The sequence below is a fragment of the Armigeres subalbatus genome, chromosome 2 (genome assembly GCF_024139115.2).
Source record: "Armigeres subalbatus isolate Guangzhou_Male chromosome 2, GZ_Asu_2, whole genome shotgun sequence".
Lineage (NCBI taxonomy): Eukaryota > Metazoa > Arthropoda > Insecta > Diptera > Culicidae > Armigeres > Armigeres subalbatus.
In genome coordinates, this window is record NC_085140.1 from 393,024,541 (window position 1) to 393,051,292 (window position 26,752).

The 26,752-nt window shown below is 37.9% G+C and overlaps 1 protein-coding gene and 1 long non-coding RNA gene across 2 annotated transcripts; both read left to right on the forward strand.

The window, feature by feature from the left end:
- Window positions 1-931: 931 nt before the first annotated feature.
- LOC134210211 (uncharacterized) lies at window positions 932-3,002 on the forward strand. The gene is made up of 2 exons (XM_062686254.1): window positions 932-1,411; window positions 1,599-3,002. The coding sequence occupies exon 2, from the start codon at window positions 1,962-1,964 to the stop codon at window positions 3,000-3,002; it is 1,041 nt and encodes a 346-aa protein (XP_062542238.1). The 5' UTR covers window positions 932-1,411; window positions 1,599-1,961.
- Window positions 3,003-25,102: 22,100 nt separating this feature from the next.
- LOC134217402 (uncharacterized) lies at window positions 25,103-26,337 on the forward strand. Its single transcript, XR_009981024.1, has 3 exons — window positions 25,103-25,361; window positions 25,424-26,016; window positions 26,171-26,337. It is a non-coding gene; the product is annotated as an uncharacterized LOC134217402 (long non-coding RNA).
- The last annotated feature ends 415 nt before the right edge of the window (window positions 26,338-26,752 follow it).

A 26,752-nucleotide genomic window follows, 5' to 3' on the forward strand; every position in this document is an offset into this window, starting at 1 on the left:
GTTTGGAAACCTTATAGAATTTTGTACGAAATCCCCATAACGATTTTGATTGAAAACCCAAAATAGTTTAATTGGAAAGCCCAACATCATTATGTTTCCAGCCCAAAGTTTTTAAAAACTGAATGTCTGTAAAAGTCTGTAACTTTAACCAAAAGTCTGTATAATGTCTGTAATCTGTATGATGTCTGTATGCAAGACCAAATGTCTGTGTCTATGGATCATCGATGCACCCCTCGTTGCAAATGAGCTCGGTTGGTGCAATGCAACAAATATGTAAGAAGGACGAAGGCGATTGCAGCTATCACGACACGAAGTCAACCATATTAGTATTAAGTTGGATACGTCGCCGATAGGATCAGACGGAGTCTGAAACCAAATGTTATGGAAACTTGACCCAAAATATATGTTTAGTTAATAAGAATAAATGTAATGTCGTGCAATAAAGTGTAGTTTGAGTAGCAAATGTAATGTGCAATGGACTATAAATAAATTGTGAATGTTAAAGTTACCTTGAGGAGAATACAGGAGAAAACACACCGAAACACCCAAAGGAATAATAAGGCCTCCCAAGTCCACCTCAACTACCGGGAATCACCCACCTAAATACAGTCTACGTCGGAAGGAAGGTAAGGACCAGCTCCCAAACATTGGCCCAACGAACCGGATAAACGGATAGTTCCAAACCGCCATTGCGAAGCTCCTGGAAGAAGTGAAACCAACTACCCAATATTCGCCATCGATTATCACTACCAGAAGTGCACTCACCGTTTATTGCGAAGAATTGCCATTCTGTTCATCAGCTGACTACTAGAAGCGATTCCAATTGGAATTCCCAATAACAGCTGAATGTTGTGATAGCGTCACCTAGGCAAACAACCTGTCTGTGCAGGTAAACAAATACACTTCAAGTATATGTCCTGCCGTTGCTGGACGTTTTCGGTCACTACACAATTCTTCTCTTTTGTCAAATTCAAACACATCCGATCTACGAGACGGCGAACACAACGGAAATTTGGAATCAAAACAAAACACTGCATCAAAGAACGTAGTTTCACTACCAATCATTGGATTGAACTATGACTTTCCACCGATAACTGTCGCACTGCACTGGGAGCGGCTAATAGTTCTGATCATCGAGCTACCGAGAGGAAACGTTTATCGCGATTGATTGAAAACATATTTCAATCACTCCACCAACAACAAACAGATGAGCTGCTGTTTGTAGCGAAAACGAAACCGGACGATTAGGTATAACGGCTACGACTGGACTGGACTGACTGCTCTGCTGGAAGTAGTTTGACCTGTGGAGAGCGCAAATAAAACCGACGGACAGACAGCACTGCATTAACATTACCAGAGCGTATACGAATGGGAGAAACGATTGGTGTTGGCGAACTGCTTGTTTCCACAGGTTAGTGCTTATTGAGTATTACACCAATTCGTATATGTCTTGCCGAAGCAAGGATAGACAGATTAATTCATGAATCATTTTCTCTTGCTGCCGTGGATGTGGTAAACCAACTCATTTTCGTGGAGCATAATCGAGGGGTCCGTCGATACGATTCTTTCGATTAATGTTTTTTCACTATTGCGGATAGGCAGTTGTGAACCGTGATATTCCGGCACACTGTTTTTTGGATCATTTGGCGCTGATACTGTTCGCTCAGGTTAGTTGAACAGTATATGCCTTGCCGAAGTTGGACACAACGGAAATTACATTATTATCTCCCTTTCTTGCGCTGTGTGTGGACGATTTGAGGCTTTTATCGACAAGCATAACGAACTACCAACCGATTTGGAACTGTGGAAAACGTAGCTGTAGAGAGGGTGGAAATCCTGTTTTCTCAGGTAATTATAAGAATTGCTCTACAGTGTATGTCTAGCTGAGGCTAGGATTCTGCAGAATACTACACAAAAAATTTCTTGTGTTCGATACCTCTGTCAAAGTGCAACCTGTGAAGATGCCTCCGACGACATCCTCCTCCAAGAAGACTCCAGCTATGAAGACCCTGAAGACAACCTTGCGGTCGCTCCTTAACATGTTCCAGGACATTTGTGGGTTTGTGGATAAATTAAGCGAAGTGACAAGTGCTAGTCAGGTGACGGTTCGGCTGGAGAAACTAGACGAGTTATGGGTGAAGGTAAATGAGGTAATCCTGGAAATTGAGACCCACGATGACTACGATGAAGAAGAGGACGACTGTTTCAAGCAGCGATCAGCGTTCGGCAGCAAATATTATGACTTGAAGTCCTCGCTGTTGGATAAAGTCAAAGATTTCGAGGAACCAGCAGTGCTTAACCAATCAACCCGCGGTTTGGATACGTCGCATCAACCAACTGGGGAGCATGTGCGGTTGCCACGAATTATGTTGCAGACCTTCGATGGCAACATTGATGATTGGTTGAGTTTCCGTGACCTCTATATGTCACTAATACATAGGAAGGTGGACCTACCGGAGGTAGAAAAGTTTCACTACCTCAAAGGGTGCTTGGCAGGCGAGGCCAAAGCCCTTGTGGATCCGTTGATAATAACAAGACCTAATTACCAAATCGCATGGGACACTTTGATGAAGCGCTACAACGACAGTAAGCAGCTAAAGCGTCACCAGGTTCAAAGACTCTTTAAACTCCCAAAGCTGACTAAGGAGTCAGCGTCCGATTTGCAGTCCCTACTAGAGGTATTCGAACGAACTACGCAGACATTGGACCAGCTAGTTCAGCCCGCTGATTATAAAGATCTTCTGCTTCTGGAAATCTTGTGCGCTCGTTTAGACCCAGCGACACGGAGAAGTTGGGAAGAATTATCGTCGACCAAGGAGCAGGACACTATAAAAGACCTGACCGAATTCCTGCAGCGAACTGTTAAAGTTTTGGCTTGTTTACCATCCAAGCTCTCCGATTCCAAGGTGGAATATGCTCAAACTAAGAAGAGATCGCCAAATCCTCGTACAAGCCACAATACTGTTCAGAGGTCAAGTGGAGATTGCGCAGCATGTCGATAGAACCATCTTCTTTACCAGTGCCTGACCTTCCAAGAGATGTCCGTTTTCGATCGTGACAGGTTGTTACGAAACCAAGCACTTTGCCGCAACTGCTTCAAACGTGGACATCGAGCGATGGAATGCCGATTTTTATGCCGGAACTGCAAAGGTAAGCACCGCACATTGGTTTGCTTTCAACCACCTTCAAACGGATATGGAAACGGATCTACGAGCGCTCGAAATTCTGCGATGGGCACTAGTTCTCAATACGAAAGCACAAGATCTCCCCATGGATCGACAAACCAGGTGTCATCGAATGTTTCTGGGAATCGTACATCGTCAGTACTTCTCGCAACGGCCATAGTTCTAGTAGAAGGCGGAGATGGAGTTTGTATTCCAGCTAGGGCTCTTCTGGATTCCGGATCCGAATGCAATTTTATGACTGATCGTTTATCCCAGCAGTTGAAGGTCCAACGTCAACGGTCAAATATCGAAGTGTATGGAATCGGACAAGCCAATTTCAAGGTGAAGGAAAAGGTTACAACAACGATCAAATCGCGGATCACTAGCTTTTCGCGAAGAATGGAATTCCTATTGCTGCCACAGGTGACAGCGAATCTGCCAAATGCCAACTTGGATATGACGGGATGGGAGTTCCCCACCGGCGTGAGGTTGGCGGACCCAACCTTTTTTAGATCCGAGGCTGTCGATCTCGTGTTAGGAATCAAGCACTTTTTCGAATACTTCAAAACCGGGGAAGAAATAACGCTTGGTGAAGATCTCCCGATTCTAACTGAGTCTGTGTTCGGATGGGTAGTATGCGGAAGTGTGGACAAGCCTCGTAATAACTACCGCATCGGTCTCCCAACAAAGGAACAAAGGAAAGAGTGCACTGCAAGAAGCAGTGATGTATGTCGGGAACGTAACCTGCTGAAGAAACCAGAGCTACGGTACCATGTCCTTAAACAAGCACGCTACCCGGAGGTGGCATAGATGGCAAGCCGGTAAACGCAAGAGAGAAGGAATGATCAGATCAGATGATTGTGGATTCTATCAAGCAGTGGAAAATAGTGCCAAGCGACCACTGATACTAATACCCCGAGAACAGCTCATAGCGGAACTTGCCAAACCCGTCCATCTGTGCACGAGAGTTTCTTTTTTTTTCGTTTCAGAAATCCCAGCTATTTCAGGGCGGGCGAGAATGTCTATGGATCATCGATGCACCCCTCGTTGCAAATGAGCTCGGTTGGTGCAATGCAACAAATATGTAAGAAGGACGAAGGCGATTGCAGCTATCACGACACGAAGTCAACCATATTAGTATTAAGTTGGATACGTCGCCGATAGGATCAGACGGAGTCTGAAACCAAATGTTATGGAAACTTGACCCAAAATATATGTTTAGTTAATAAGAATAAATGTAATGTCGTGCAATAAAGTGTAGTTTGAGTAGCAAATGTAATGTGCAATGGACTATAAATAAATTGTGAATGTTAAAGTTACCTTGAGGAGAATACAGGAGAAAACACACCGAAACACCCAAAGGAATAATAAGGCCTCCCAAGTCCACCTCAACTACCGGGAATCACCCACCTAAATACAGTCTACGTCGGAAGGAAGGTAAGGACCAGCTCCCAAACATTGGTCGAGAGAACCATCTTCTTTACCAGTGTCCGACCTTCCAAGAGATGTCCGTTTTCGATCGTGACAGGTTGTTACGAAACCAAGCACTTTGCCGAAACTGCTTCAAACGTGGACATCGAGCGATGGAATGCCCCTCTCGATTCTTATGCCGGAACTGCAAAGGCAAGCACCACACATTGGTTTGCTTTCAACCACCTTCAAATGGATATGGAAACGGATCTCCAAGCGCTCGAACTTCTGCGATGGGCACTAGTTCTCAGTATGAAAGCACAAGATCTCCCCATGGATCGACAAACCAGGTGTCATCGAATGTTTCTGGGAATCGTACATCGTCAGTACTTCTCGCAACGGCCATAGTTCTAGTAGAAGGCGGAGATGGAGTTTGTATTCCAGCTAGGGCTCTTCTGGATTCCGGATCCGAATGCAATTTTATGACTGATCGTTTATCCCAGCAGTTAAAGGTCCAACGTCAACGGTCAAATATCGAAGTGTATGGAATCGGACAAGCCAATTTCAAGGTGAAGGAAAAGGTTACAACAACGATCAAATCGCGGATCACTAGCTTTTCGCGAAGAATGGAATTCCTATTGCTGCCACAGGTGACAGCGAATCTGCCAAATGCCAACTTGGATATGACGGGATGGGAGTTCCCCACCGGCGTGAGGTTGGCGGACCCAACCTTTTTTAGATCCGAGGCTGTCGATCTCGTGTTAGGAATCAAGCACTTTTTATAAATACAGACATGTCTGTATGTCTGGCATCCCTGACACGGTGCGAAATTTATTCACCGCATGCAGAAATGCTACACCCTTAATTTGTTTTACTCAATATTGTGCGGTTACTTGCTAAGTTTTTTTTTAAACTTTATGAAGTGTTATTGACGTAGGACTTACGTCTCTCTTTACTATACCGGGTGTCATTTCAAATTTTTCAAATCGACCGCGTTACGCTGTGTTGAAAGATTTCAAACGTAAATAGCTTTTGCCCTATTGAACAGTTTTCTGCAGTTAACCACTCAATCAACAGCTTTCAAGTATGCCTTTCATATTCATGCTTGATAATATCCGAAAACTTGTTTCAATAGGCCCAAAACTGTTTTCAAAGCAAAATATTGAATTCACGAGAACCTATAAATATGAGTACCGCATCATTCTTGCATCATTCCATTGCCACGCTCTGATTGGTGCAGACGTCAGCGAATGAGCTCTCGCTAGGTCAAGAAGGCATAAAAAAGCGCAGCACGATTTTTTTCCTCTCAATCTGACCCTGAGATCTGACAAGAACAGGCAAAGCAACCGCATCGCCAGAACTTTTGAAGTGTTGCTCCATCGTCTCAGCTACGCAATCGCAAACTTAAGCTTTCTCAAGAGCAAGGCAGAATCGTCAGCATCATCGGTATTCTCGGTCCGGCATTGTCGAGGCCACCGCACAAAGGAGAAGCCTACCGGACAGTAAGCGCGGCTCGGCGGTGTGACAATAGACTGTCAATGACAACACTGAACAAGATGAATTATTGACAGTGGCTGATTTTCTACCCGCCACTTCCACAGCCAGGCGCTATCGTATATGTGCAAATAGCCAGCATGAGTTAACCTCCAGAAATTGATATGGCGAAAGACATCTAACGCGGGTTTTCTCAAAATTAGGAACTTTTCATGAAAAACTATATGGTACCGGTTATGATGGATGGTGTTCGCTAGTACGCCTACCAAATATTTTTGACGTAGGACTTACGTCTCTCTTTACTATACCGGATGTCATTTTAAAATATTCAAATCGACCGCGTTACGCTGTGTTGAAAGATTTTAAACGTTAATAGCGTTCGTCTCAGTGGACGAATTTCTGCGGTAAGGGAAGATCCATTAATTACGTAACGCAAAAATTGGCCATTTTTAACCCCCCCTCCCCCCTATGTAACACTTTTTGTATGAAGCATCTAAAATTTTTATATGGATTGTCACATTTCGAGCAACCCCCCTTCCCCCCTTTAAGCGTTACGTAATTTATGGATGCTCCCTAAGCCGCTCAATCAACAGATTTCAAGTATGCCTTTCATGTCCATGCTTGATAAGACCCGAGAAACTTGTTTCAATAGGCATAAAACTGTTCTCAATGAAAAACATTGAGCTCAAGGGAACCTATAAATATGGGTACCGTATAATTTTTGCATCATTCCATTACCACGTTCTGATTGGTGCAGACACCAGCGAATGAGCAGCCGCTGGGTCTGCCGAGAAGCCATAAAATAGCGCAACGCGATTTTTCCTTTCATTCTGACCGGGACAAGCGAAGCAACTGCATCATTGATTGAACAGCACTTTTAATAGGGAATGAAGTCTGCACCGACCGCTTTTTCGGCTCGTCACCATCGAAGCGACCATCATCATCCGAAACCCAGCCAGCACATCAGCAGTCCACCCTACAGACCCGACAAAGCAGCAATGCTGAGCAGATACCGGCAGCAGCAGCAGAGTCGAGCCGAGACCGACCGGCATCGGTGATGAGCCGAGACAGGCTGAAGAAAAGCCACATGATGCAGCATGTATGTCCAAAAAATAAACGGTTCTTCAGAGAGCCAATAATAGAGATCAATATCAATGCTTTCAATACCCTTCGGGATAGAAATTGTACTTGGGTGCCAAATCCAATATTCTAGAGATAAAATTTTATGCGTGATTTTCATAAATAGCGTCAAAACTAACAGTGGATAATTTTTCTGATTTAACCGCGAAGTGGACGAAGGATTTCGCTTGACCATGCCTTTAAAGATTCATAAGATGTCCAAATCTCTCACATAATCTTATTTGGATAAAAAACACCGATAACAGCTCAAGCATTGATAAACTATCAATCGATTTTTCATCAAATGTTGGATTTTTTGGCATTGATCAAAGCGAACGTGACTGAATGATCGTCCCATGTTACCAATTCTAAATCTTATCACTAGAAATCCCATGTCCGGGTGTTTCCTTCCTTTTACTACTAACAATGTTGTCTCAGAAAAGAACACGTACTTCTCACCTGAACTGCAATTCTAACAAAGACTAATTAAGACGTCACTGTTGAGCTCATTTGAGGGACCACTTCTAGTACTGCAATCGGTCCCTCGGTACCCAAGTTTGACGTTTCAATGAAAACCTTTTTTTACATCGACTTTGCTATGCAGTAGCCAATGGCAACATGCTGAAGTTTGAAACGAGTCATTTGCGATTGTTTTCGTTGTGGGTATTGAGGGTATTGATATGTTCTATATCAGAATTTTAACGGATCTATTAATGTGTCTCCAACATGCACTTTATATAAAAATAAACTCAACCTAACATATACAAGCATTGTAAGGTATGCGGCTATGTCACATTTCTTAATGTTCCAAATTCCGTTAGATGCTTAGTGTTTGGTTACATTAAACCTTATGTAGAATATATAAAAAAATATTGCATATAGTAGGTGAAACTTCACCTCGTCATATGAGTTCTGTGTGAAATTCCAAATTAACGATACAGCCTTTTACTAAATTGATTTGCTATGGATTGAATTGCCTTTAATCTTCGGTAAAAGAAGCATACTTGCTACCTCATCATAAGGTTCACGCCCTACAACGTCTTATAATAGATTATTCAAACTACAAGCACTAGAAGCTTTGTCGCTATTATACAGATTATACAGATCATAGTTTGAATACCCTTTATAACATTGACAGGAATGTTTCTCTACGATTGATGACAATTTTAGGTGATGGACTACTAATATATGTACAAACGAATTCTGCTTACAATTGCTGGACAGCAATCAATAAATAACGTAGATGTATGGGTATTTCAATTTTTTGATGATTTTTTTCAAATAATATACTTCAAAATTCCATATATAATCCTACTGGAAAATTTATAAGGCTACGTTATACTAATTTACACGGTATGAACTTTTTGTCTATTTTAACCTAAAATAAATTTTGAATTAAAACCAAGATGATAGTGTTTTTAAACAATTATGTATTTATTTGAGACATTAAACGAGACATTAACACTATATTATAAATCTTATTCCTATAGTATATATATATATATATATATATATATATATATATATATATGTATATATATATATATATATATATATATATATATATATATATATATATATATATATATATATATATAATGCAAATGGACGAATATCATAATTGATTTACAATCAGTCTGTAATAATGAAATTGGAAATAGCAGCAGTAACATTAAATGCTTGAACAAGAACCACAGGTTCAGAACTTAGGAATTTGTAACTATTAGAATTTGATAACCATTAAAAATCTTCTCCGAATCAAACTAACTTCGGATCTAATACGGAGAAATAATTGAAAATAAACTATATACTTTAACTATATCGGCTAGAAACTGCATACCTATTAGCAGTAAACTTGCAACAATTGTGTTACTTCTATAGTGATCAATGCAGCATGCATTACATTGGATCAATGATACCAACTCCGTTGAACGAAACAGGTCTTGGAATTTCCAAACTGAAACCATCCAAACCCTAGTCACTGCCCTGGGCTTTTCTTGTTGCTGCTTTGGTTAATACTATCATTAACTGGCATTAACTGTCGTTCGAAGCGTCCAAGATTTGGGCCAGAATAAATTTATCGCTAACAAATTTTGAAACGGTGTCGTTCGAATCCACCTCCCAAGAACCGATTCAGTATGCTGCTCCGAAGGTTGTCACATGAATTCGTATGAGAACAATTTCTTCAAGGCGTTTCCTTAATTCAGTAGTAATCAAGAGGAGTTGTTCCACAAGCAACATTAGTTTAAGGATGACCAAAATTCCTAACTAACTCTGCCGTTTTTGCCAGCCAACATTCTCAGCAGCGGGCCATGCTCTGCCGAACAGTTTCGGGTCGTTCATGAGATTCCTGAAATGGGTGATCAAAATATGTGTTATACTTTATGACATTAGTAATTGATTATGAGTAGAGTATTACGTATACACTGCAGACCGAAGTTCGGAGTCTTGCGTACCGGAGTTTTTTTTTTCTTAATATCGTCCGAGTTGCTGCTGATGTAATTCGGCATATTATTCCACCACAACATGTTTGAGCTGCTTTTTCGAACGATGCAATTAATCGTGACCGCAGTTGTTTTACTGATCTGAAAAATAAAAATGTTGTGTAGTTTCTATTGGTACTTCTAAACTATGGAGGAGAATATTACCTTTACGATTTTTTCCGAAACCTGACGCTTTCCCTCATCTGGAATAAGCGTCAGATACCAAATGAAATTCAAATCTAAGGCAAAGAATTCTGGAGCCCTTCTCCTCGTTGCGAACTTTTTCGTAGAAATAGTATTGTCATCAAAATGATTAATCTGATTCGCATGCAATCCTTGGCAGTCGAACGTGGCGCTTTTTCTCGTAAACGTAATCCACGGAGATTCGACTACTGATGCCGGAATTAATTGAGTAATCTAATTTTGCAAGCACAGGATGCCTTCTCCAAATGTGTACGATATTCTTTACGATGCCAAATTTGTACAAGGTTCACAGACTCAAGGCATCCAGCGTTTTCGCGGAGAACATTCGGAGAATATGTAAATATCTTGGTTAAATCGGCTGCATAACCGGAATCATGACACAGGCAGTCGCTTTCTGATATTTTGACATCCCCTCTGGTATTGATGATTGTACTTTTGTTGAAATAGGTATATGAAGGAAAGTGAATAATTAATAATTGCAAATACGCGATTATTTTGGAATCAGACTCACATTGATGGTGTGGAAAAAAACCTGGCAGAAGTGAGCGATTGTTGTTTGTTAGCTGTCAAGATGAACGTTGAAATGTTGCTAAAAATACCTTATTGTAGTGGCATCTGCAAAAATGAAAAGGGTAAAGAAAACGCATATTGGTATTTTTTCTGCATACCACTATTTCTTTCGTTTGGAATTCACATTATCCATTTCACCTCCGTATTTTCTTTTTCTGTTCCTAGATAAAGCCTGTGTTGTAGTTTTTTTAGTCCGTTTGCTCTCTTCTATGTTCATTCGCCGCGACTTTCCATTTCTTCTCGACTGTCTATTGTATTTGGACTGATTCTTTTTAATCTCAGCATTTATAAATGTATTTAGAAGCCGATCGATGAATTTTTTAAAGCATTCCTCACAAGCGTAATCAGCGTAATCATCATAATCAATATATCTTCCTAATCGTGTTTTAACCCCACAACGATGTTGGTTGAAATATTTATAAAATTTTTGCTTGAATGCGATCAATAATGTAACACCAAGCTCTAATGCGATTTCATTTGGAAATGTGTATTTGGCTGAATCGAGGTGGTATTTAAGCTTCGTGAAGATAAAACTTTCATCATTCAAGTGTTTACTGTTTGAGGGTGTACGGAATTTGTTTTTGCATTGGTCATGTGGTAGTTTCGATATGACAAACCCTACAACGTACACCAGAGCGTTGGTTTCATGCTTGTCCGGAATGTCGATATTTTCGAAGTCGAAGGGTTCACATGGTAGATCGACCAGGCTGCCTTTGCCAATCAACGCTAAGGGATCGACAGAGTCTTCGTCTTCAATCTCATTTTCAATTAGGGAAAATGTTGCATCTGGCTTACAATTTGTATTCTCTTGATGATCAATCGTTCTGTCAACTCCGTTGTATTTTATTGCGACTCCAAACTGCATAGCATTTGGTGAATCGTTGCAGCCACATGATGATCTTACTTTTGCAAACTCGTTCTCCAAAGGATCTTGGCAAATACAATTTGTGCATAAACATGTGAATTCGAATTTTGTTTCCAAAATGTTCCACAACTGTCTAAGTCCGTAAATATTTTGAATGAAGCCCTTCATACAAGGAGGATTTCTCTGCTTCGAAGTCAGCAACTCGCATGCTTCTTTTCGAGCCTAGAATATTAATTATGATTTACAAATCAAAATTGTGAATCAAAAATCTAGATGACTTCTCAATAGTACCGTCGAGGAATCAAAGCTTGTCTTAGGAACGAATATAGCTTTTTCCAGAATATTTTTTGCTTCATCTAGGAATTTCCAATGTTCACTGGTTGCCCGAAGTGCGGCACGAAAAGGCTTTAGATGATTATGTTATTAATATTGATTTTCATAAGGTGATGAGTACATGTACAACAAAACGTGAAATATTAGATATGTACCTTCAGTTTATCTTGTTCAAATCTTGAGTTGAATGTATCGAACAGCTTGTCCATCAAGTCTATAAATTCAATCGTCGGATTAACTTCATTGTTCATGCTTCCCAGACTTACACACGTTTCAAGTGCTTTTGCAACCGTTCTACTTAGTGTTCGTGTTGCCAAACTTACATTCATTTTGGAAAATCCAGGTAAGAATACTGCTTTTTTCGTTAATCGAGGAGCCAATCTTGGAACATTGAGAATGTCCAAGTTATAAAGATCAGAAATATATTTAAAGGATACTATTTGATCGTCTATGAGCAAGTTTTTAGCAAACAGATAGTTTCGTATTGACTTTAGAAGGTGTGGATTGTCGTACATGATAACAATTGGCATTTCATCTACATAAAACACTGGATTTTCGATAGAGACGCCTAAAGATTGTGCCATTTTCACATTGGTTGGGTGTTGATCCATCACAACCAAAACTGGGTGAAACCCGATCTTGTTCAATCTTCTGATTGCTTCGCAAATAATATTCATTTGACTCTCGCTGCCCAAAGTCGCATTAGCAAAGAAATGCCCAATGACCTTTAAAAAGAGGGATTTTTATGTTTTTATTGTTTAAGAAATTTAGAATTATACCTGTTTGTAGCTTGAACTGATACTTCTCACCATTAGAGTGACACTTTCAGTCGCTAAAACATTGGCATCGTTGTTCTCACTCAATTGACTTCTGGAAGTATCCACCGTTGGCAACCCGTGAAATGTGTCAGAACGCGCATGATAGTCAAGCATTGGCTTTATAGCCATCCCATCGATGAGAATAGAAACTACTTTCTCTTTCTCCGACATACTTTTTCCAGCAAGCTTCATTCGAGACAGTATTTCTTCGTTAAAACCTGGATGAATACTTATGTTGCGATGCCATTTAGTGACTGTTTTTGGATGTGGTAAACATAATACGTTAGCTGCCCTAAGCTTCTTAAATCCGGAAGTTGACACTAGCTTTTGACGTGTTGCGAACCTTTTTGCGAATTTATATCGTCGACCATATTTATTTTTATTTAAGTTCTTCAACGATTCCTTCAAAAGAGGATTGCTATTCACCGTGTTCAATATCGTATTATTAGTTTGAATTAGTTTATTTTTTTCTGCAATTATGCACTTCAGTTTTACAATCTGTTTTGACTTTAACACCATCGCTTCTTTTCGTTTTTTACATAAACGAAGAAGATTCCTCTTAGTTCTCCTCTCAAAACTTAGAAGTAATTCCAGCTTCCTAATCTTTCCAATCAGAGTCTCATGCGTAGTATTGAAATTTGATACAGTTTCGGCTGTAAAATTATATAGACACTCGAAGTTACAGTCGTTAAATTCGCTGAATGGGATTTCGAAACATGGGTCTTTTTAGTTAAGCCCTCGTTCGTTGGGATACGGCTGGGCCGAGCAGTTATATGATACAATCTCACAGGCAACGATTGATTGAGCATCACTGGACATAATGTTCAGGACGAAATACACATGTTCAAATGGCTGTCAATTGGCCCCGCAAGTCGCGACTGTATTGCAAATACATGTTTATAGTGAAATGATTCATTTTTTTTACATCTAACTACTTATTTTGATATAAATATTTAAAATATGATTAACTGGCCTATTATTACGCTAATTGGAGTCATTATTACAAATGAAATTACTGACGCAACAGTTATCATCACATATGATCATTTCAAGGTCAGTGGATTGTTTTTTCTTTAAATATTTCAAATTGCAGCATCACATTTTACTAAAGTATCTACGTGTCGAAAACGCCACAGTGATAGTAGCTTATGGTTAGGAAACCTTTAATCCGAGACCAATGTTTGAGTGCACAATTGTTTATGCAAACGAGCTCATCGACCCAGTGGAGGAGCGTGGTAGTTAATTGCCGCGTATTTGAGAAACCTGAACCAGCACTGAGAGCATAATTCAATAAACTCGATGCTATGTTCACGTGTCGTGTATCACGGATATATACTACAAGAAACTGCTATGGATAACGAATTTATGTTTACCTTCGCACTGCAAACTTTTCTCAACAATGTCTCTGTCTTCTTCTAAAAAATCCACTATTTGTAATCTCTCATTTTCGATTCTCGCTGGAACGGCGTTTCTTTTCAGTCTGATTTGAAAAATAAGGAAATAAATAATCTATTAATGAGTAATAATTTCTACATACCCTTTAGATTTATCTGTAGCATCCTTGAAGCATTCGTCATTAAAATGACGTGAACAGATTCGACGATGTGTAATATCGCCATTTATGGGTGAACCAGAGCTTTCGCAGTATTGCTTCCAGGCATTCGCACTGAGATAGAATTTTATAAATCTTATTTGTCAGGTTAATTATTAAAATAGCTTACAGATTTTCATCGTCAGGAAATCGGTGTAATGAAATTGGAGTCGTCGAAGTGGTTTTAAGTTTGTATTTATTTCTGCAACAAACAATTGCACACACTTTCCCCATCTTGATACTTCGTTTTATTTTGCTTGACAACGCATACTTGACATAGAGATATTGTGGACATAACTTGTATGATTGCCGTAGCAACAGAGAACGAAGTACCAGTTACTCAGTTCTGTACTTGCATCAAGGTGATATCATAATGCGGTTGTTCAATTTCTTATTCTGGTACTTCATGAGCACTAAAAAAGTGGGCTTTTGTATGGGACATGAACGTCTTAATTAGTCTTTGATTCTAAGCTCGCTTGCCCGGCTTATTGGCCTGTATCAAGCGAAAAGTCCCGTTAGGAAATAGACGCCAGCAGCGAGCAACAAGCGTAAAAAAGAAGAAGCCCTTCTCGAACGCGTTGATGATGATGACGCTTTGGCTGACAAAGAAGCGGGATACAAGACACTAGCTGATTGGCCCACCAATTGGGAAGCAGAGAAGATTCAAAATAAGGTATAAAAGAAAAGTGCATTCGCTCGCAGAGCATTCAGTCTTTTTTATACCACCACTAGAAATTCGCGGTTATTAGAAAAGATCGTTTTCTTACTTTTTGCACTTAGCCGAAGCAAACAGCCTTTTTCAAGGCTCTAAGCGTTAAAAATAATGTTCTCCTCCAGTCGCTATCGCACGGATTAGAGGGCCCTTCAGTGGAAGGGCTGAGATACAGTCTACATCCCCTGCTGAGCCAACTTGTGGTTTATTTCAGGCAGTCCTGAGAAGGTTGCCAGATACTTCCTGAATTTTTTTTTGATGATTCTTGTTCGAGGTAGATTTGATTTCTGTGTCGGTTTGATGAGAAGATTTTGTTAAGGAATGGAATGCAACGCCGATTATTAATCCAAAATAGTTGATGTGATAAATTTGGACATATTATGTATGTTAAAGGCATGGTCAAGTCAAGTCCTACGTCCACTCAGCGGTTATGTCGTAGACATTACCCTCTGTTCGTTTTTTAATCTCCAGATTATGTTCAACACCGTACTTGCTAAATGGACACGGTCGGTTAAAGTAGCTGTTCCTTAAATAGTTCGTTAAAGTAGTCGCTAGATTATTCGCTGTTGGTTTGAGCGAGACAGAGTATATGTCAAAAAAAAAATTAACCAGCAATCTGCGGTGTATTGTTCGAAATGAGCGTTTATCAGCAATGGACTTTCTGCTGTACTATAGATCTCGCATAATTTATCAAAAGGACCTAAGTAACATTTTTTTCATGAATTAATTTGAGTACTGCGATCAACAGAACAACATGAAAGCTATTGCGATTCTTTTCTAAAATTAGCATACTGGCTCACCAGTTACGCGCCGGGTCCCATGCGCCGAGTTGTGCGCCATGCAAAAAGTAAATAAACCAATGTCAAATAGATGTGAGCTTTCGGTAAGCTTTTCCACATTCGCTTGTAAGGTATGTAGCATATTGTCGTCCCTTTACGAAAAGATATTTTTAAGTGAAATTGTTTGAGGTTTAGTAGTTTTTTGCTTTTCTTTCGCCTGTGTTGCGTTCGGGATATTGTTTAAGTGGATATTAGTAGTGCAATTATGTTTAATTTGTGATGTAATATTCTACACTTAAATTGAGTAAAGTACCATAATATGACACAATACCTTAGCGGCGCACAACTAAGCGAGGCAGAGGTGAATGAGCAAAATGCTATAATATCTCGAGAATCACAATATTGATTGCAGTATTCAAATTAATTCATGAAAAAAATGTTACTTACGTCCTTTTGAAAAGTTAAGCGAGAATTCATGAAAAAAAATTACTTAGGTCCTTTTGAAAAGTTATGCGGGAAATGTAATAAAATGCGTAAAGCCAAAATAGAACTTTTTGGGAACTTGCAAGTGTTCTGATTGTTTAAGTTGACTTTTTGTAAATTTATTGGTCAATATTTAAGAAGTGCAGTTAAAAGAAAAGTGCATACTTAAGCCCTCAGTACACTGTTTGTCATGATGACAAATATTTGTCAAGTTTATCCGGATATCTGTCAGACTAACCAGAAATCGACATGGATATAAGGCTGACTTGACAAATATTTGTCATTAAAACAAACAGTGTACTGATAGCTTTAGTTTATTCAAATTTGATTCAGACTATCTTTTGAAAAGAGTCAAACTTGTTTTTACTGATCTTTTCAAATGGATATAATCGAAAAACGACCCTTCCTACAAAAAAGTGTTGTATGGGTGACTATCGCAAAATCAGTCAAACTTACTAATAAAACTTTTGAAAAACTCAAAATTGAACCCTACACTAAAAAAATCGATTTAAAAATTAAAAGTCGATTTGCAAAAACGCCCTTTCGATTTGGACGAAATTTTGTCTCAAGATAGGTGATTATGTTCCCTACCAACCGTCCATACATCGCAAGCTGGGCACTTTGAAGGGAAAAAAATTTCTAACAAAAACTTTTTCTTGACGGAATTGATTTTTTCAGTGTCTTTAAGGGGTGGATTTAACATATGTATACATAATATACTCATATTAAGTATTCCTGTACAGTCAGGCAGAGTACAATGTTTTGGTCGTAACTGGTCGCAACTAAAGAAGCTAATAATGGAATATAATATTTTTTTTAATATAATAATAAACCCCTTCTTAATATTACTCTTAATTTAAAAACAAACTATATTTAGTGACTAAATTAGACAATGTATCATAAAAATAGATTTGCTTGGGGTTCTATAACGATGGCTTTCATTGGTTTAATTTCAGATGAAAATACACTGAAAATAATTCCGACAAGAAAAAGTTTTTGTTAGAAAAACTTTTTTTCCTTAAGAGTGCCCAGCTTGCGATGTATGGACGGTTGGTAGGGAACATAATCACCTATCTTGAGACAAAATTTCATTTAAATAAAAAAGGGCGTTTTTTCGCAAATCGACTTTAAAATTTTTAAACTGATTTTTTTCAGTGTAGGGCTCAATTTGGATTATTTCCGATATTTTCACTAGAAAGTTTGACTGATTTTGCGATGGTCACCCATACAACATCAGGTGGATTTCACGGAGACAACATCGGCTCGGCATTCATTGTACATCGCAAAACTTCCTGTTGCTTCAGCCGTCGAATGGTACGCCGCTGCTTTCCATGCAAGAAATTACAGTCGCGGAGGGTAATTGAAAACCGCACTGGTGAATAAGCTTTTCAAATCAAATATAACAATAAAATTTTCATCGTCTATCACATTAAATGTGAAAAAAAATTGTGGTTTTATTCAAAAGAATATATTTTCAATCAAGACTAACAAGAATAAACACGAAAATCCAGCGATTAGAATTATTTTCCTTACGCATATACTCCATGAACTGACCTTTTTAAAAGTATGTGTCAGCTTTATAGATTTCATTTTGATAAACCATGTATTTGATAGAAACGCATATTGGCGATAATTTATTGATTTCACACATACTTTCCATGAGTTAAACCCCATTGCAAAAATCCATGTGGGTTGACACATGAATCGAATGGTCTTTTTTTCTTGAGTGCACTTTTTTGTGGGATGCGTCGTTTTTCTATTATATCCATTTGAAAATATTAGCAAAAAAATTTCAGCTCTTTTCAAAGGATAGTCTAGATTAAATTTGGAAAAACATTTTTGTTTTCATTTCGGATCATCTGGTGATTTTTCATTTCTCATTTTTCATTTCTTACTTCTTACTTTTCACTCCTCACTTCGTACTTCTCACGTCTCACTTTTCACTTCTCACTGCTCACATCGGGGAAGAAATGGCAGAAATGACGCTTAACTTTTAAAAAGAACATATGTCACCTTTTATTCATGAATTAATTTGTGTACTGCAATCAAAAGCTATCATATTGGTCTGTTGATCGCAATATTAAAATTCATCCATGAAAATATGTTTCTTAGGTCATTTTGAAAAAATAAACGAGAATTTTCAGTGTATACACTCAGAAACAAAGTTAAACGTATTTAGATTAAAACTTAAACTATTTAGAGCACCTCCACGGGAGTCCCCATCTGGGTCCCTATCGCTATTTCCGGGCCCTTTATAGGGACTCACTTGTACACCGGAGGTATCTAAACGGGAATGTGAAATAAGAACGCAACTCAAGATTAGCCGTGAGTTTTCAAATTTAGCGCCCCATAATGGGTTGCTAAATTTCCATACAGGGTTATTATTTTGTGAAACGTTACTTTAATATTGATGAAAAATTGCAGAAAATTTGTTTTTCTTTTTCAGAACAATTTCGACGTAAATTAAATAGCAAGGGAAATATTAGGGGGATTCACTTAACGGCGTAGGTTGCTGCGTATCTGATTATAGAAATGTTTCACACTCAATCATAAGTAGGGTGACCATATGATTTTTTTCCAAAGGAGGACAAATCAGCCGAATCGTAGCGAAAAAGGAGGACATTTGGTTTAAAAGGAGGACATAAAGAATATCCATCGATTTTTAGTTAATATGATTAGGAATATTATATTTGTTAGAGTTTTACTAAAATTTATTGCAAGATGTTTTTGTTAGTGGACACTTGGCATGAAGTCAAATTGAGACAAGTGCCTATCGCCTTGTGCACTTATTCGCTACTTATTCGACCCCTCACCCTTTCGAAAGGGGAGCTCCAATACAAACAAAACACAAATTTCTTCAAAATTCGAGAGCTAACCAGAGAATCAATCAATTTTAGGCGAAACGAAGTTCGTCGGGTCTGCTAGTGTTGAATATTATTTTGTTGGCATTTTCAGCGATATTACACAGAATTTTAACCAGAAAAGATCATCACATACAATTATGAACATTTAGCAATAGAGAACATTGATTAAAAGACCAGTGAAGATTTTATTCTTGCAGGCCATTGAGAATCACAATTTAAGGCATGTAAATGATAATGATACGGTCAACTGTATCACCAAGTTTGCAACTAAAGAAATTCAAAATTATCAAAACTGGAGCCGACGTTCTGAAGGCATGGCGGCTACTCTTTGCCTCACATATTCAAGAAACGTACCATGCGATGCGTTCCAAAGCCAACTCGATGGGTGTTTACTTGTAGAAAATTGAGGAGGATTTGCATGTTTGCTAAAGTAATCCATTTTTCACAATTCTGATTCTTCTGATACCTTTGAAAACTGTGTTATTCGCGCATTTAATCGCGCATGTAAATCGCGCATTTAATTAACGATATTTACATTGATTTTATTCGCAAACTTAAAGGAAAATATTTCATATTAGAAATCAAAAAACGCAAATGTGTGCAACGAATGGATTTCTGTTCCAGTATTGTTTATTAAACTAATTTAAATTAAAAAGGTAATTATTCAACTGTTCCAAATATCCAAAAAGGAGGACATTTTAGCGCGAAAGGAGGACATCTGATTTTTAATGAAAAAGGAGGACATGTCCTCCATTAGGATACCATATGCTCACCCTAATCATAAGGGACATATTTCAAATCGACTATGAAAAATTTCCATAAACAGATACTCAGTAACCTACGCCGTTAAGTGAATCCCCATATTATTTTTTCGGATCTAGTGCCCCAGTTCAACTTCGCGACGTAATTACAGTAATTAATCAACTCTAGTGAGTAGCGTTTCGCACCAGCGCCTGCTAGAGCCCAAAATATTCATAGATTTTTCGCGAATGAAAATTCTACTGTTTTTATTTTGCAAGTTAATTCGAGGAGGTCTTTCAGGATTCCCTCAGAAAATTCCTTTTGTATTTGTTCTGTATGTTCTTCAAGTAGAAGTGGCTCCTCCATAAATCACCAGAAAGTTTTTTTGCTGTAGTTCGTTTAAAAATTATTTTATTGGAAATTCATCTAGGATCCCTAGGAGATTTTTTCGGGAGTTCCCCAGCAATCTTTGTGTTCTTTCAAGAATCTTTAGCAGTTCTCCCAGAATAGTTTTAGGTGGTTTTAGGCTTTCTTCCAGATTCTTTCGGGATTTTTTGGTATTGGAATTGCACTATATTTTTTTTGTGGTTCGTTTGAAAACATTTTTTTTTTTCAAGAGAATTCTCCGGATTCTTCCGAATGCTGTTACAAAAGTTTTCCTTCAAAAACTCTGGGAAAATTCCTGCAGGACTTTCTTCGACTGGAAGTATAAATTCCCGAAGGAAATTTCCAGGATGAAGGAAATCCAGAAGGAATAATGGTGAAAAAATTACTATGACGGGTCTCCAGTTAGCCTTGCGAGCAAAAGCGTAGAATTGCCCTCCGGAGATGGCGAGTTCTATTCTCGATTTGGCCAAGGATGTTTTCGAGTGAGCTCCTTGGGCATAGTTGTTTGTTACACAAAATACATACTCAAGCAATGGCGGGCACAGGAAAGATTTCAATTAATAACTGAGAAAATGCTAATAGAATATACTAAGTTGAGCAGCTAGCCAAGTTCCAGTTGGAATATAGAGCCATTGAAGAAGATGATGACTACTTTTAGCAACGCCCGGTGAGAACTTGATATGTTTACGAAGTCGCTATACCTAAAACAGAAACCACCGGTGGGAAGATGGGGCGCTATCCTAAAATAGCACTCGGGAAGGAGCGCTATTATAAGAATAGCGATGAGGCCTCCCGTGGAGGTGCTCTTAGTCATAAACGATTGTTTAACAAATCTAGTATATAGAAGTATACTATTGATGTTTTTAATTTAACCTATCTCAGCATATCTTGATGATATATTTTCATTGATTAATCAAACAACCATTTTTCAAGTCAACAACTTTATCACCACATTTTCGCAGTCCTTCGTAAAATTTGCAGTCGATTTTGAGTTGCCTTATTTCCTTTACTCTGCTAAGCTAAACAAAAGTTTCAGTGCTAAAATAAAGTTAGAAAGTTAACGATGCTCCGACATCGAATTTGTCGAATTTTTAGGAGCAAGTGAACAAAATTCCGATCCCGCTCGTTGTGATTCTGGCAGCAGGACCAAGCACACACTTCCTCGCTACATCGTGATTCTGGATATTTATAGCTAAATGATGAACTCAACAACTATTAAGTTGAAAGAAAAGGTTGTAATGGCAGCTAAAAAGGCTCCAGCCTCTTCAAATCAAGTAGATGTTATTAAACATTCAAACGGCAGTGAGGAATATTTAGAAGATGTAAGTTGTGATACATGAACCAGGAACTATATAAATTATTGAATCGCTCTTTATTTTAGGACCCTAATCTTTGAAAAATTGAGCTACAAGAAGCTTGAATATTATGTCTATCAGCCAAGTGAAACTTTTGCAGTCACACACATCCCGGTAAGCCAACTGCCAAATACCAGTACCGTCTGCGATGGTGGCCGTCCCATGTGATTTGTGATGTGATGCGACAATTCCTGATCCTGAACAAAGAAGGCTTCTTTCCCGAAGATACATCCAGGCTTTAATATGGAGAAAATTATTTCTACGGATGGCACCACTTAGAGTCTGAACAAAATTTTGGTTATCGATAGAAAGGCAGATTGTATATTCGACATCAATAACTACAGCAGTACATTTATATAATTGTTATTCTCTTAGAAATTAAAATGTTTTTTTTTCTGTTTCCGTCATTATTTGTTTCTGATCATCAATTATCAAGAGTTATAAACACTGAAGCAGAATCCTGCTACGACCAATTCAAACCGGGAGCTAAAATAAACTATCCATTATAAAGCCACACTATGCTAAAGCCAAATAAATCAAAGTTATACTAAGCGGGTATAGTTGCCACTTAATCTAACATGGGGTCAACCAGGCGAGTATCGGTTTAGCGTAACATTAATTCTATTTAGTATTTATTTTTCTCAGAGTGTACATGAAATCTTAAAATAGGTACTTTTTAACTCATTAATGGGTTTCTATGTTTCTTTGTGAAGTTTTTTCTTCCGTGTAAGCTGTGTATTCTATGCTGTCAGTGTGCCGGTTTCGAATAAATTGTGTCTTGGGAGAACATAACCTAGAAAATCGATGGCTTATTTGTTACGAAATAATGATGTCTCATAACTCTTTGAATATTTACTATTTTTTGAGAAGTGCCATCATTATGAAACTCAATAGTGAACAAGAAGAAAACATTCCCCATCGAATGCAACTTGTTGTAGCAAAATCGATTCAGGTTTAGTACTAGAAAAATTGGCTAATGTTTCAATGTGCACACACATACGCACACACACACACACACGGACAGACAGACATTTGCTCAGTTTGTCGAGCTGAATCGAATGGTATATAATACTATGGGTCTACAAGCGCTCTATAAAAAGTACGTTTTGGGAGTGAAATGAAAGCCTTTCTGGTACAACTTTGTTGTACGAGAAAGGCAAAAAGTATCCATCGCATCGAGAGAGGTTTTGTGCATTTTGAGCGTAGACGAGAGAGTACACGTATAAATCAACTCATACTAAATATAGCTCATTTTCAACTAATTTCAATTTACTGGCGTCATTTTAAATATATCGACGGATTCAACATAACTGGAGGGTATGAATTAATTTACCATTCAACACGTTAATATATACGATGCGGTAAATTGACGAAATCTTTGTAATTTAATTTTATAAAGATAAACATAATGATAATTCAATGTGAGAAAATCGTAACGTGTACAGTGAACACTGGGAGGAAATTTGCGAGTTTCAAGCAAAATATCTTGAAAATTTGATTCGATCGAGTCCGCAGCTCCCAGATGATAACGCCCCGAATCGGCGAATAAAATTCAGTTTAACGCAGAGTTTAAACCCTCTCTTGCGCTAAGTAATGCTGAAAACCTAACTTCTAGGAATTTGATTCGTAGAAACAAATTATACTGAAATTGGTGCGTGGCAAAATAAGTTATACTATTAGCTAATTTAGTTAAACCCAGACTACCCTACATTATACTGGCCCGTTTGGAGTCATCCAGTGGCACTTGGTCTTAGCATTCGTTTTCTTTTTAAATTCTATAACAATTCACCACGCTTACCCCCATATTAGTAATATGTAGAACGAATGCTTGACTATTACTATACTAAGTATAGTAAAAGACCGGAAATAATAATTGGGCCAGCCACCACTATAATTATTATACTAATAATGGTTAATAACATTTCTTTCATAGCAACAAAATATGTGAGAGTTTAAATATTAGCGGCGATGGGACTCGTGTACCCCGAATGGTGGAATGAGCCGATTTGAAAGATCTCTATTCTGAGCAATATCCAGTTATTGCCAACTGTTACCAAGTTAGATTACAGACGATTTGCGAGAGTTTAAATTTTAAGTGCATCTAAATTTAAATCATTTTTGTAACAAAAGAGATTAATAAGCTATTTATTGTTTTGTAAATCCTTTCTATATAAATTGTTTTTTTTTCTAATATTTTTTTCTAATATTTGGTAAAGAGTTTCTTAAGTTAAGTACAAGAAAAGGTTGTAATATTAGATTAAATGCACAACTTCCATTCGAAACCACTCAGCTTGATGAACATTTTTTTTCAGCATGGTAGAACAGGTGTAGCAAAAGTCCACGAGACGCCCCTGATAACGCGCCTCCATCACAGCATTTCGGTTGCCCCATATGCGTATCACACAGGGTTTGCAGAAATCGCTTTCAATAGATAATAAACAACGATAAAAGAGAGGCAAAAACTGTTCCGTATCATAACAAGCCATGATAACAAATTTATTAAACTTGTATACAAGTGCGAAAAAACAGAATCGGATAGGCAGCCCCCACAGGAAAATTGTGATTCTTATTTTGTTTTCGCTCCTTTCGTGTTGGTTACTGCACAGCAGCTTTTTCCGTATCATAGATACATCAATCAGATTTTAATTACATTTTGTTTAGAATTTATTATAAGCATTTTAAAATTATCTTCCTACGCTGTGCTGTAGGATTTGCCAAAGTTAATACCGTCGTGTGTCTTCTTCTTATTTTTACTTGGATTCGTCTATCGCTTGCTAAATAGTTTTGATGTCTATGTTCACAAATTTAAATTTTACTGAAAATAAATTATATACATGACGATCAGGGCCGGATTTAGCCGGAAGGGGTCCCCGGGACCGACAGCTTGTGGGGCCCCCAAAATGTACAAAAAAGGTTGGTTTTGGTACATAAGATTTGTGGGGGCCCGGGGCCACGACCTCCCCCCCTCCCATCAAATGATTAAACACGTGAATGATTATATGTACGTTCCAGCAGAAATGACTTCCAAATTCAGCCAATACACTTGATGGCTATTTTACAGTCAATTGAAAGGTTTTGAGGCCTGCAATTGCATGAATTTGATTCTTGCACGACTCCAAACTAACGTCAATCTTCGAATACGTACTTCAAGAAGCGGAAATTTTTGTGTACGTCGACGATGTCATCGTAGTTGAGTCCGGCTCAAACCCTAAAGCTACAGGCCAGCGATCTTTCGATCAAAACCAGCGATCTTTCTAAAAGTTTGGCATAATATTCTTTATCTGTAGACAAATACATTGCTATGAAACTATTCCATGGACCATAATTATATTCATTTTTGTGAATGTGACTGTTGATGATGATGATGATGATGATGATACTACCATCTATTGTAGCAAGACAACTGCCGATAGCACTGGCCATATCTGACAAACGATTTGATCATGATAATACTATTGTTTGTATTTCATCAGACTCCTGTATGAAGGGCCAAAAATGGGTGGGGTGGTTCCATAAGCAGAGACACTTATGCCAGGAACTAATTAACCGGGACGCGGCACTTGGATTTTTTTCGCGTTGCGCTTGAAGTCTCCATCGGTGTGTAGAGTTCTAGGTATACAGTTGAAAAGACACTATACAACGCTGTCAGTTGTCATGTTTTTTTTTGCATATTTTTCTCACCGTGCACGACTGACAGCATTGATGTTTTTGTTTTTATGAGATCTGTCAAAGTACCCAGAGTAACAATCTGTGAGCTGTTAGATTATGGTTAGGGTCCGTTAGTTATGCTTCCCTTCAGAAAGCATAAAACATTGACTCGTTTGTTATGCTCTTTTTCTTTTTTTTCGCGCCTTGCATTTTTTATGACAGCTGAAAATAGAAACAGCATTCTTTTCATTCATTTCATGCTGTCTTCTCGGTGCGCTTTGCGAGTGCTCTCGGTGCTTATCTTCGACAAAATGGCGATGTTGGAATGCTTTTTTTTTCAAGTAAGTATTTAATCGTATTTAAAAAAATAAAGTCAGATTTCAACAATAAACTTGATTTCCAGGATTCGTGGTCGTGGCTACAAAGCGAAAGGGTTCATGGAGGATGCGTTGTCGATAGCAAGAGGCCTCGGCAGTTCTCGGAAGAGCGAGTCAAAGGCAACCGATTCAGGGCTGCTCGCAGATTATCACTTGGCGACAGAAGATTTTCTTCAAGACAACCGCGCGGCCTGTTCCGACAACTTCTGCAAATTTTGCGCTTCAAGCTTACGACGAAGATACAGACACGTCACAATCGCAGAGCTGGAGAACCACAAGCGCATATAGTTAAGTCCTGCTTACAACAGCGTATATAGCTAAAACTATGGCTCCTAAGATCAGCAGGATATGGTGCGCTTGAAGGGGAAGGTGGGGATTCTCCTAAAAGGATATAATTAGATGACAGAATCAACATAGGATTAGGGATCAATGGTAGCCCCAACTACAACCCATCCGCACGTTCTTCCTCCGGTGGTCATGGATTCTCCACCGCCAGCACCGATGGACTGCGCTTCAAGGCTTTCCCATCAAACCACTCGTCAGTTACTTCCACTTCGGAAAGCGTCGTATCTTGAAAGAAATTGCTAGGAAACGGTTAATGGATCCTTTAAATTTACCAGTGAGTGTGGCGTTTATTTTGTAGTTAATAAGCTTCACAGTTTTAATGAGCACTCGTGTAAGATTTTACAGTGAATGCTTCTTGGGCAGCGAAAACATTTTCTCTTATGTATGTACTTAATTGTTGAATGTATCTTTTTTTTGTGTCATTACAGGAACTTAAACTCGAAAAACAAGATCAAGTATATCGCCTGGTTCGCCGCCACCTGATCTATTTCAACAGCTTCCACCCCAATACAAAAATTAGATTTACGTGCTGCTTCCAAAATGACCCCCTTTCGTGCAATGGTACCTTCGGGTACGCCTTCTGGTAGCGCTAGCATGTTGCAATTTAATTTTAATTTAATTTTAATTTAATTTTAATTTAATTTTAATTTAATTTTAATTTAATTTTAATTTAATTTTAATTTAATTTTAATTTAATTTTAATTTAATTTTAATTTAATTTTAATTTAATTTTAATTTAATTTTAATTTAATTTTAATTTAATTTTAATTTAATTTTAATTTAATTTTAATTTAATTTTAATTTAATTTTAATTTAATTTTAATTTAATTTTAATTTAATTTTAATTTAATTTTAATTTAATTTTAATTTAATTTTAATTTAATTTTAATTTAATTTTAATTTAATTTTAATTTAATTTTAATTTAATTTTAATTTAATTTTAATTTAATTTTAATTTAATTTTAATTTAATTTTAATTTAATTTTAATTTAATTTTAATTTAATTTTAA

Coding starts and splice junctions, on each gene's coding strand:
- LOC134210211 (XM_062686254.1), top strand. CDS start 1,962: ATGCCTCCGACGACATCCTCCTCCAAGAAGACTCCAGCTATGAAGACC.